This window comes from Pelecanus crispus, chromosome 4 (assembly GCF_030463565.1).
Source record: "Pelecanus crispus isolate bPelCri1 chromosome 4, bPelCri1.pri, whole genome shotgun sequence".
Taxonomy (NCBI): Eukaryota; Metazoa; Chordata; class Aves; order Pelecaniformes; family Pelecanidae; genus Pelecanus; species Pelecanus crispus.
In genome coordinates, this window is record NC_134646.1 from 42,761,527 (window position 1) to 42,774,761 (window position 13,235).

General features: G+C 36.8%; 1 protein-coding gene across 2 annotated transcripts in view; it reads left to right on the forward strand.

Moving 5' to 3' along the window:
• TLL1 (tolloid like 1) overlaps positions 1-9,274 on the forward strand; it is a 135,449-nt gene extending 126,175 nt beyond the window's left edge. For both annotated transcript variants that reach the window (XM_075708918.1, XM_075708919.1), the window contains 3 exons: positions 1,742-1,955; positions 7,228-7,478; positions 9,140-9,274. In XM_075708918.1, coding sequence (XP_075565033.1) covers positions 1,742-1,955; positions 7,228-7,478; positions 9,140-9,274 — 600 coding nt within the window. The remainder of the gene's footprint in view (positions 1-1,741; positions 1,956-7,227; positions 7,479-9,139) is intronic.
• The last annotated feature ends 3,961 nt before the right edge of the window (positions 9,275-13,235 follow it).

Genomic DNA, 13,235 nt, shown 5'->3' on the forward strand with positions numbered 1-13,235 from the left:
CAGGAGGGATTGCTGTACAGCTGTTTTCACTGCCTCTGCAGTTTCATTCCCTTAATAAAACCCCCAAACTTCCCTGTGAAATGAACCTACACCCACTGCATCATGCAGCTCTTCACTTTTCACAAAACCAAAGTGTTATTCTGAATATTCTGGTTCTCTGGGCAAAGGAGTTTGTGTTAGCTCTTCATATTTCCTTTGGGTCAGCTGTTAATATAAATTACTGTCACATTTCACACTGGCTGGATTCCACAAGGGATTTGGTAGCTCAGATTTGCTTTGGTGTACCAGATAGAATGCATAATTACGATATTTGCTCAGTATTTGATAGCTCAGTTTTATTCCTTTTAATTATTGCTTCTCAATGCTTTACTGTTTTTTTAAATAAAGTCAGCTGTGTGACTACTCATGGGATCATTTATACTTAGTGCTTTTATATTGTTTTGTTGAGCAAAACAGATTTTGAATTTCACCTTAAATTGTAGGCTATTTCTGAAAATTCACAAAGACGTGTATGTATATTGTCTTCTCAGTGTTTACATGAGGGGAAATTACTAGATATTAATCTTTAGGTTTCTGGTTGAAATTTAGCCCTGGTCAAAAAGTCCTATCTGAAGTCTCTTAGATGTCCCCTTGAAATAAATTTGGTGATACTAGTCCAGTCTTGGAAGACACTCTTCTGTATTTGAAAAGCAGGTATTAGCTGTATGTGTTTTAGCAGTTTCTGTAGGGTATGGCATACACCTTTGGGAAATGCCTTTGGTTGGACACTGTCAGTTTGAGAAATCTAAATTCTAAAAGTTTTTAAAAGGAAGTTGGCCAGGCTCTGCTCTAAAGGGCTTGCAATTTACAATTTTTAATAGATCCAAATTTGTCTTTACAAGGTGCCATGAGCACTACGAGAGACTGAGAATCCCTAGGAGCTCAGAAACAAAGGTAAATGTTTTGAAGTGTAAAAGAAACATCACAGATTTGAAATAAAGTCAAGTCTGTGATCACTGTGTTCAAACTATGGCAGCGATTCGAATCTTCTTGGGAGAGCTGAGGACAGCAAAAGAGTCTGCTGAAGTTTTTTTAATAAACAATCAACAAAATTTTGCAATTTTTCACAATGATTTCGCTATCAAATATGTGATCTTAGCACGAAGGGTGCAGCCTGAAATATTTTTAGTGTAGTAATAACAAAAAATAGATCTCTAGATAATAGATTAGAAAATATAACTTTAATGCATAACCATTCATGTGGAAAGGTCGTTCTTGAAGGTGTTAGTTGCAGTGTGTGGTAAATAAAAAAAAAAAAAAAAAGGGAGGAGGGGGCATTATGTTTTGCAGATGTTTCAATCAGTTCTCGACTATCTGAGGAACCAATAGCTTTCCTACTTTTTGCTGTTTTTAATGTTCTGTGAAATTTGGAATTATTCTACAAATGGTACAAATTCAACAGAAAAGTCACAGTAATCTAGATTGAATATTCTGTTATGGATATTCACTGGCTATAAAGATTTTAATCCCTTTTTATATGAAGGATGATGCCCTCTTAAAATTCACTCTCTTAATTATCATTTCACTTCCTCAAAATCAGTGTGTTATTCAAAGCTACAGGCTTGTAGGGGCAGTAGTGCTAAAATCTGTCATCTTAACTACATCTACTTTGTATTCTGAAACATACTATCAGTACGTATGTACCATATAAGTACAGTACATACAGTACTACATTGAGTCATTTTGCTTTTTTTCCTCCCAGACCTTCAATGAATTTGAGATAGAACAACATCAAGAATGTGCTTACGACCACTTGGAAGTGTTTGATGGTGAAAGTGAAAAATCACCAATTCTGGGACGCTTATGCGGCAATAAGATACCAGATCCTCTTATTGCTACTGGCAACAAAATGTTTCTCCGCTTTATTTCTGATGCATCAGTTCAAAGAAAAGGCTTCCAAGCAACACACTCTACAGGTCAGAAAATCAGGATGTGATTTACTAATAACTTCCCCTTTGTTCTTTAGTGGAAGATATTCAGGCATTTCTTTTATAGTAATGGGATGAGTTTACAGATAAGACTGTTAACAACTAAATCTAATGAAACCTTGAGAACAGTAGGAAAAGTCTGATATTGCAGAAAGTATACTCTAATATTGTAGACATTTATTTCTTCTTCTCTCTCTCTCTTTGTGTCTCAGTTTTATAGGTAAATGATTAAAAGATTTTGAAACAAAACCCAGTAAAAAGAAGATATTGGCATAGACAGTCTAAGAGATATTTCTTAAGATTCATGCCTTTAGTTTGCAAAAGATTCAATAGCTTTTCATTGTTTTCCTAATGGCAATACTTCACTGGGGCACGTGATGCACCTCCATTACTTTCCTGTTCTAACTTAAACAAAAGTCTGGGTTTTGTGTAAACAGCTATTACTTTCCTGTAGAGCTAAAAAGGAAAGACAAGCCAAAGAAAAAGAAGAAAAAACAATACTGAAGACTTTCTTAAGACTGTAAGAATATAAACTCCTTCACATTTACCATTTTATTTTGTTCTTTGGCAGAAATCACTGAAATTAAAAATAGTGTTTTGCAATTGCACTAGTAGATTTCTTGGGACATTTTCATAGTGTGTACGTTGTTTCCCTGAAGTGGCTTGGCTTACAGTGGCCCCTAGTGCTGAATCTCTGAACTTTCGGTGCTTGCTGTAAGACGAGGGGTGTTGGGGTTTTTTTGTTTTCTTCTTCATCCATAATTTCTATCTTTACTTTCATTCTTATTCATCCAGTATTTGGAAATAAATATTAATGCAGAAAATATTTATAAATATCTGTGCAGGTAAGTAAGGTTTACTGACAGGTAGCAGTTATTAATAGAAGATCAAGTAATTAAGGTGATTAATCACTGTTCATACCATTCGATATTACCTGGAGTATTCATTAAGTTGATGTGTAGTGCTCAGCTAACAAATCCTTATATATCTATGTTCGCATTTTCTCATTTTTTCATTCTGCTTTCTTAAGAATAATTCTAAAACTTTATTGATTTAATTTCCCTTTCAAAGAAGACAGTAGGCAACATTATATGAACTATTCACTCTTCATGATCTGGACCTGGAAAGTGAAAAGCTTAGCTACCTGATTCAATTTGTTTGTCTTGTGGGAAATCCTCTTCTGCAAGCATGCCATTGTTTGCCTTCCCTACCACAATAACCCCTTAGCTTAGATGAAAAATTAGATCGAAATGGTAATGATTACTCATTTTTAAATTACCTTGGGGTAAATAGTTAAAGGTCAGAACTCTTGTTAGCAACAGGTCTTGTAAAAGTACTGTCTTGTTTATTTTTCTCACTTTCAACTTGCAGTATTGGAGCAGTCATTATATTGAAAGAAGTTCAAATTTATATTCTCTAACTTCTAAAGATTGCTAGTTATGTTATGACTTGCTGGAATTTCCCTCATATAGATATATATTTATGTGTATATATATATTTATCTGCTGAGTTTTATGTGCCTTAACTGTAAAAAAATTCTTAGCACGCATAATAGTGCTTTTCTGAGAAAATCTGAAGAATAGAATCTGCCCAGTTTTTAAGAACGTTGTAAAACTTAGAAAGTTTGTCTCCTTAAGAGAGGACATTTATTTCTGTGGACTGCTGTTGCACAAACTGCTAAGTTGAACAGCACATCACCAGCATGTGCTTTAAGGTACCATTTGAGTGAGAGACAACTCGGATCTTGCAGCTTTTTCCTGCAGTCTTGCACCAAACAGTCAGAATTTTACCTCTGTGCTTTGGACACTGATTTGAATGAATAGATACCTAACAAGTGTATAGACAGTGGATTGTATTTCCTTATATTATTTTTTCTAGCAAATAATTGACAGTATGCAGTGGAAGTAGGCAAGGTTGTACTCAGTCCTGCATAGCTGTGCAGACAGACAGGGAGAGCTGAGGAAGCTGCTCCCTTCACTTCTGACCTCTGGGCAGAACTCACTTAGTAGAAGGACCTGTATAATATAACAGCAGAGAAGGAGTAACTGGATCCGAAGCCCAAAGGTGTCTTTGCTGCTGTATTCCTGGCATCATCATGATTTAATGGCCTCTTATGCTAGTAGATCCTGATGATGATGTTGATTTCCTTTCTGTGACACTTTTTGGCTTGAAATACTGTCCAAATACCAAATTTCCATTGAATATTTCAAAAACCAGGATAAAACTGTAGCAGCAGGGGCAATAAAGTTTCAAAAAATAGGCTGGATAGAAAGGCTTCCCTAGGTGGAGCAAAACCTATCAAATGCTGTTTCTGAAGTGCAACACAGTTTTAGAAATAGATTCTATTATATTTTTCCCTCTCAGAAGAGGCAGAACCCGTTCAGAAGGAATTTATGAAAATAAATGCTCCTGACAGAACATTAAGCATCATTGCTCAGGGAGTGATTTTGTTACCCTAACACAGGCATCTGTTTCCCTTCCGGATGGCCTCATTTATGGTGCCTGGCCTCCAGCCGCTGCTGCAGGAGGTTGCAGGTCTGCTGTAGATCCTCCTCCTACCTGTCAACCCTGGGAGGATGTCTCTGACAAATTTGGACATCTCAGATGTCACTCAGTTTAGGATCCTGTGTCGCTTCCAAAATAACTGTAATAATTCATTACTGCAATGCTGAATCAAATTTATAATCTTGTTTAACTAGTTCAGATAGTGTGGGTTTAAGCTTTTCCCATCTGTCCAGCTTGTCAAGAGACTACTGCTTGATTTGCTCCTATGTCTGTAAGAAGCCTAAAAGCCCCTAGAAAGCTTAGGAAACAAGAAAGCATTTTTTGTTCCTTAGCTGATCTAGAAAAAAGTCTTTCACCTAAAGCTGTCAGATCAACAGCATTTTACAAGTCGGACAGATTTCTTTACAGTCAGATGTGTACATCATACCTACAGCAGAGCAGACCCAGCACAATGGAAAGGATGGTGGTCGGCGCAGCTAGGCTAGTTCTGCTCTGAAGGCTGAGCAAGCGCTGCTCTATTCTGTGCAGACCCATCACAGCCTGCGCCACACATCCTGATGCAGCGCTGCATTGTGCAGGCTGGATATTGACTTTTGAAACTACAATTTAGTCCTTAAGAAATTGAAAAATTGACTTGTAATTTCTAAAATCAATACTTTATCCCAAAATATAAGACTATAATTCATGGGAGAAGGGCACAGGAAAGGGAATTGCCATTTTCTGCCTTTGGTAGTATGGCTACAACTTTCCTTTAAGCTCCTGTCCGCTGTAGCAAGCAGAAGGAAACAATGCAGACAGTTAATTAAACATTTTCTCCTTAGCAGCTGCTCCGTGTCTGAAGCAGGGAGATGTTTTTACTGTTGGCAACAGTCCAGTCAAAAAAAAAAAAAAAAAAAAAAAGTAAATTAAATCAAGAGTAGGAAAAAAATAAGTAAATTAGAATACCAATGAGAAATAACCATTCGAACTATCTCATTTGACAAATTTTCTTTATCATGTGCTCTTATCTGTTCTTTAAAAGCAAAAAAATTTTGAAATTTCAGGTTGAACAACAAATCATGCATAATGGATTACTCTATTTACGTAATTTATATTGCCTGCTTTGATTCCTTCATTTTCTTATTAAGAAAAAAATATCACATTTCTAAAAAATAAGGATTTGCTCATTACTGCCATTAATTCCCAGCTGAAATGTGAATTCTCACAATATAACATTGCAATTGGTCGTGTTTAGTGTGGGTAGAGTCCATGACACTGAAGTAAAATTCAAATTATTAATTCACCAAAGCTTAGAAATGTTTGAATCTTGCAATTTGTTTCAGTTTATTATAAAATGATCTATTAATCATAGATACATTTGATCAAAATGCAAATAAAATTATCTGTTCATTTATTTATAAAAATTGAATCTAAACTTGTGAATCTCAGGTTTTGGTTCAAGCTCGTTTGCACTTGGTGTTTTTATGGGTGCTGTAAGGGGTGGGTTGTTCTTGATGAGAAACCACAACAAAATTATGCTGTTTTCATTGAAATCTTTGTAGCTGTAAAGAAAAAAAGCCACCACCCATCTCTTGGAAACATAATAAACACTGCATTTTTTGCTTTTAAGTACAATTTTCCATCCATTGTTGGTTGCATTGTAATAGAACTTTTAATTGGCAAATGCATAATACTTATATGTTTAAGTTACTGTAGAAGCCAGATTCACTGGCTATTTAGGATCAAATATTAGTTTTAATTATAGCTGCTGAAAATATTTAGAAAGGATAAAGTACTAGCTCCTGGTTTGTTGATTTGGAGTTTTGTTTGGGGTTGGTTATTTTGGTTTTGGTTTGGTTTTTTTTTTTTTTTTTTTTGTTCAGCACACTTTCAGCAATTTCTGTTCTCCTTGAGCAAACTGGTTAAAGAACAGCTTAATGGACTGTACAATGAAGTTCATTCATATTTAAATTATGAACTTTCTAGGCAGTTACAAACAAGCTCTAAAGCAACACATATATTTTACTACTGTGTACAAATATAGATTTATACTGAAAATACTGCTTTGGCATAGGGCAAGGATCTCCAGCTCAAGACTTGCTTCAAGAGCAGGCTTTCAGCTACAAGACTGTCTCTGGTAGTAGCAGCTTTCTCCTGGCCACCATCTTTTGCAGAGAAAGACCTGGTCACATCCATAAACTATACAGAAAACACACTAGCGAGCTTGGCAGCGGTGTTTAGTATTGAGCTGGTTCTCCAGGCACTGCATGATGGTTAAAGTTGACACTCCTGTGAAACACAAGACTTTTGCACTTGATTGCTGACTAAATGTGTGCTACAGCTGATCTTCCCTTGCCACTTGCAAATGGTGTTGTTAACCCATGTGGAAAGACTGTCACCACTGAAATGTGGATGCCCCACTTACAGCACTCACCTTGCTGGCCACAGGCACCTCTCAAATGCCTACCTGAAGAAAGTCCTACCTCTTGAACTGCATTCCTCACAACTTTGGTGTTCCCTGACTTTTGGTCTTTCACTTAAAAATTATGAAATATGCTCAAGTTTCCATAGTTATAAAACAGAATTTATATAGGGAAAACTCAGAATAATGGATTTGTATTCATACTGGGTAGTACTTCACTCTATACCTTGTTTGATTGACCTGCTAGTGGCATAAAAATGCACTCAGCCTGAATAAGGCTGGGCATGTATGAAAAGAAAATGCTAATTTGCACTGAATAAACTTCTCTGTCCTTATTTTTTTTCCTCTGTTTAGAGTGCGGCGGTCGGCTGAAAGCTGAAACCAAGCCCAAAGATCTGTACTCGCATGCTCAGTTTGGTGATAACAACTATCCGGTTCAGGCAGACTGCGACTGGCTCCTGGTGGCAGAGCGCAGCTATCAAGTTGAGTTAATGTTTCAGACTTTTGAGGTTGAAGAAGAGGCAGACTGTGGTTATGACTACGTAGAGCTCTTTGATGGTCACGATAAGTCAGGTGTGAGACTTGGCCGATTTTGTGGATCTGGGGTAAGTAAACAGGTACTAAACTTTATCTTTTTATTTCCACAAAAAAGAAAAAGACAGACAGGGCAAAGGAAGGAAAGGGACAAGAAGGGATGAGGTTCAGTTACTACACGCTGTAATGAACATACTAGATTATCTGCTCTAGATTTTTTTTTTTTAAATATAAATTTTCTGTCTTATAGTACAAGCACTCCCTTGAAATATTTTCAACAACAAATAGTCTTATCTATTTTTTGGCAAAAGTATTGTAATCTTATGCTAAGCTTTAGGTAGCTGACAGTGGAGTGTCTAACAGCACCCCGAAAAAAGTTAACAGCATTTTCCCTTAGAGAAATGCACTGGTGTTGAAAATTATCACATTATAATTCTTTCAATTTGAATGAAGAAGCCACATTTTGCAAGGGGGAGGGGAGCTTGGGAAGCATTTATAATATGCTCATCTACTACTTAAATCTAATTTTAGGGAAAAAATTGCTCCTAAAATGTGTGATTAATATGCGCCTTAAGAAAACCCTGCCATCCCAAATGCAGTTCTGACACATTTTAACTGTGAGACATGGAGGAAACTGGCCAGGTGACATCCTGAAAAAGATGTATCCTATTTCTCCTTTTAGACTTGCATTGTTCTGTTGGCCGCCTGCCTTGAGAAAGCTGGTGCAATGATCCCACAAGTCCTCATCAATTCTTTATATGTGTGCAAATGCAAGCACACTTTCATTCATACACTCTTTGCCTAGATAAAAGGTTTGAAAGGCTCTGCATGAGATATCAGGAGCTTTTAATTAACCGCATGATACTTCTTTCATTCAGCCACAGTGCTGGATCAAATGTCTCAGTCATTCAGACAAGTTACCTGTAAGCTGGCTTAAATCCTTTTAGGGCATTTTTTGAACACTTAAAGGTGCAGGAAAGGTGCTACCACTGAACTGTAGGCAATATGTTCTAAGGGAAATGCTACAACTGAGCCCAGCATTTACTAATTTACACAAAACAATACTTTTCTTTGCAGGTTGCCCTATTTTATAAGTAGGAAAGCAGCAAACTGGAGAATGGCCCAACCTCGGGCTGAGGTTTTTTTTTTTTTTTGGAGGGGGGGGGGGGGGGCGGGGGGGAGGTGGGAGGTGAGGGTAGGTGGGGTGGTTTGGTTCTGGTAAGATACAGATGAATGGGTTCAGAGGCCATTCCCAAGCAAGCACATAGGAAAGACAGAATGAAAAGGAAAATCTATCAAAAGTAAAATAATCCAAGCTGAATTGGGAAAAGGGCACTGTTAGTATACATTACCACGTTCTCAACTTCAGAAAAAGGACTTGGTAGTTCAGTTGGTACTTCTGATCAATGTGCTTCTGTAATGAAACAGGCCATTAGGAGGGCTATGAAGAATAAGATGGAAAATAGGTACCAGAGTAATTTGTTTGTCTAAATTTAGAATATTGTGTATGGTCCTGTCCAGTCACTTGCATGACTCCAGAAAAATTATAGAAGACATCTGGGAAGGACAAAAGAACGAGAAGCTTTGTTCTCTTTGTCTCATAAGAAAAGATTGTAGAGATACTCAGTACAAACACCAAAGAGAAATATCTGTAAGGGAAAAAAAAAAGTGAATGAAGGGTATAAATACAGAGAGTGGACAGTTAATTTGTTTGTTTATTCATTTATTTTAGCCACCAGAAGAAATTTATTCAGCAGGGGAAGCTCTTTTACTTCACTTTCACACTGATGATACAATCAACAAGAAAGGATTTCATATACGATACAGAAGTATAAAATTTCCAGATAGTGTGCACACCAAAAAATAACACAAGAACCTCTATGCCAGAAAAAGAGAGTGAGAAAGAAAAAACGCGCAGTAGAAAGGAAGGCGTGTCTTTTTTTTTTAAACTGACGTTATTAGCACAAATGTTTTATATGAGTTCAGTTGAAATGACGACTTGTAAGACCAGAGACTGAAATTAAAAAAACAAACAAACAAAACCAATCACTTATCCCAGTGGAATAGACAAGATGATGAAGTGCGGGCTCCATCCTTGACTGTCTCTGCAAAGCTTGTGAAAGGACTTTGCATGCAGAGAGAATATAAAAGTTTTTGTTCATGGTTTGACATTTGTCATAGATGCGTACAGATTCAATCAGTTGCATTCAGGGGAGGTGACCCTGCAGACCGTTCTTCCTTCTGACAATTGTATGGCATTCAGGAGGGGAAAAAAAAGCTCTTTCAGGTCACACACTCAAAATACTGTCCTTATATCTAGTTGCTTTGACTTTGTATCCTGCATATGGTATGCACAAGGACTTGAAAGAAGATATGAAATGGGAAGGTCTTCCTGCATTGTTCTGTATTTTTTACAAATTCATCTGTCATATCAGGTTATCAGTGTTTTGAAACTGGAAAATCCTACTTCTGAAATGTAACTGGTCTTTAAAATATTTTGTTTTACTAATGACTGAGAAGTCTGAACTGTTACATCAGTCATCACTAGTTGACCAATCACTAGTTGACTGAATTTGAGCAGTGTAAGCATCTGAAAATGTTTGGTTTACTGGTTAAGTAAGCTATCTCTGATGATGTGCTCTTATTTTGCACTGAACATAGAAAGAGACTGAGATGAAAACCTGTCCCAAATCAAAATCTATATCCATGAGAAACAGAAATAGTTAAGGATCATCTGAAGTTCATCCTACTGAATTTGTTTTTAGCAGTACATTTGGAACGAATATTAAGCTTTATTTCTTCGGACCTCTTTGTGAATGAGCTAATTGGCTGGTTTAGCTAATCAGAAATGAAGCTGCAGTAGTATCCAAGAGGGAGGTTTCCCAAAGAGGTTTCTTCCTGGGAGTAAGAGTATCTGTGATGGCAAAAAAAGCAAACCAAAACAACAGACCCAGGATTTGTTTGTTATCAAGAGTGAATTCCTATGGTGCTATTCCATGAACATTAAAAACAAAAACAAACCAAGAAGTTTTAGACTTTTGAGCCAACAGCTTGCAGATCATGAATGTCTCACTACGCCTGGCTGCATCTGGAGAAGGAAGGCTTTACCGCTCCAAAGGAGAGCGAGTTGCAACAGCAGCGCTAGTCCTGTGGAACACCTACTACTATTGCCTTAGAATCCTCGCACACGGTCAGACAGATCTTCCTGTAGATACACCTCTAATCTGATAAATAATTCGACGACTTGGACTTCTTAGTGTAAGCTAACAAAAGGATCTTCAAGTGAAAGCCCCATCTGCAGAGCGAGATCATCTGCTGTAAATACAGTGACCTGCTTTTGATGTAGAGATATGTTACATTTAGAACTGAGATATTCTATGTGCTTTAGGCCATACATGGCTTTAGTCATAATGTATATGCATTATGTAAGTATTGTATGAACGAGTGCTCCAGGGGAGTGAGAGGTATTGTATGGGTGAAAATTGAATTGTTTCTTTATGTGCCAAGTTCTATCAGGACCCTGTTTGACTGTAGCAACTTTTCTTTAAAGGCTTCATAGACAGATAACAAGGACTTCTAGTTGGTAAGAATCACGTTTAAACAAAGTATTATGTTTCACTTACAAGAAATATTATTTTGATAACCTTTGATGTAAGTTGCTACTCAGATTAGCTTAGTTTCTGTTACCTTACTATGAACATACATTGGCACTAATAAATCTGATCTTTTTTTTATAAAAATAAAACCCAAATGTGTGTATAGGTGTCTTCCATTGTTTTAGCACCACTATTGCTGCTCATATATTAGTGTTTTCCTTTCCAGACAGCTGATATGTGTGAAGTTCAAAAACTGAATAATTTCTGTATTTTTATAACACTGCTCCACTGTCCTTTTGTTTGGTTCATTTTTCAGGGTGTTTGCACAAGACGTTAACTGCAAACATTTTCTCCAAGGTCTTTTACTACCAAATTCAGGCAGAAATATTACTATAGTTAAAAAGAAAAAAAGTATTCTTAACCTTGATACATAATTTATCAGCTGGGTTGAATGCCAGTACTTGAATTTCTGAGAGGAAAAGCAAGCAGCAGCAGCAGCAGCGGTGTCTCCCTGGCACTGGTAGTTAAAAGGAGTTGGGAATATGTGAGGTGGGATCTAGACAAATTTTCCATGTTATCTTTTTTCCACTTTTCTGTTCCAGTCTCCTCGTAATATTATCTCCCTTCCATTTGCTAAACAAAATCTTTTACGTCTTCCTTTTGTCTAAATTTGGCTTTTTTATTCTCCTCAGGGTTACTTTAACAACCACAGGGTTGAGTCAAGATTATAATTTTTTTGAAAGTTTTTGTTGTTGTTGTTGTTGTTGTTGTTCATTCATACAGGCCCCTTTGTGTGTAAATCCTACTGTCCTACATTAAATAGTGCAGCTGGAGTAGTTGGGAAAGAAGGTTACACGCAGCAAGCTGAGGGCAAGAACACCATATAGTGTATTTCCAAGACCCTGTGGAAGGTGATTCTTTGCGGTCATATCAAAATATCACTTTTAGGCACGGTATGTCTGGTATTATTTCACATGGCATGTGTAGAAGTCAAAAGACAGTTGCCATAACTTTGAATGCAAAGTTTAATTTGATTTTTCTAATTGCTTATTCCTTTGTAGATCCCATATGCTTAAGAGTGGTGAAAATGAGGAAGGTATTCTTAATGATTGTCTTGATGATAAATGGAACATATGGATCATATCTTCACATTGGCCATGATCCTAGTCAATGCCTCATGGTGCTATCAGATGCTATTAAAAGCACAGTTATTTCGAAGTCCTAGGAGATTTTTTCTGATGTAATGAAAATCACATATTCAGTGAACTCCTCATTTAATGGAAGTATGCCTTATAAATAGCCTAACAATAAGAAAACAATGAAAAAATAATTTATGCTGATGAAATTTTGAAAAGCAATGTGGGTTAACAGAAAAAAAAAATCTTTGAAATGGAGAAATTTGTTCATAACATTGATTAAAGATCTTGCCTGTTGAGCAGCCAAAAAACCAAGGCACAACATCTAATGGGCTCGAGATCCACCTTTGAGACCTAGTTACAATGCATTTACTGGCAACACTCCCAGCAGGTTGAAGATGATACTTATTCTGCTTCCTATTTGACACAAACTTTCTTGACTGTGGGTAAGCTGCTGGGTTCAAATGAATTTTCCTGTAACATGATGTCAAGTTTTCTTTGCAGCTACGTAAAGAGCTTCTGACATGTGCTAAGTATTATTCTTTGTTGTTATATTCAGCATAAAGTTATATTCGTTGTTATATTCAGCATAAAGTGTTAAGTTGATGGAATATGCTGGATCTGTGTGGCTGACTGGCTCTTGAAGAATTTAAGTCTGTAGCAGACCAAATTCTGGGATCAATACCATGGTCAGATAAGAGGGAAGGTAATGGTTGTGAAAGGTTTTCCTTCCATCCTTCAAAAAACCCAAGAACATTGGTGAAACTCAATTAAAATGGCTACCTTATATAAAGAGCTGTGAAGATCTAGCTGAAGTGAATAAAGCAAGGTAGGTGTACACACAGCAGATATCCTGTTCTTTGCTGGCCCTTTGTTATAATCTGCAACATATTTGAGTAATCTTGCCTTGCTCTGAGACCCATGAAACAGCAAGTTGACCTAAACATGGGTGAAAGCCAGATCAGATCCTTAATATAGTATTGCAACATTACTTTTTCATTTAAACCAGATTACTTTTGAACCACGGCAAAAAATTAGATTAATTGGGTGGAAGCTTTTTCCACCTAGGGAATCAGTTTTGCAATTTTGCTATGTT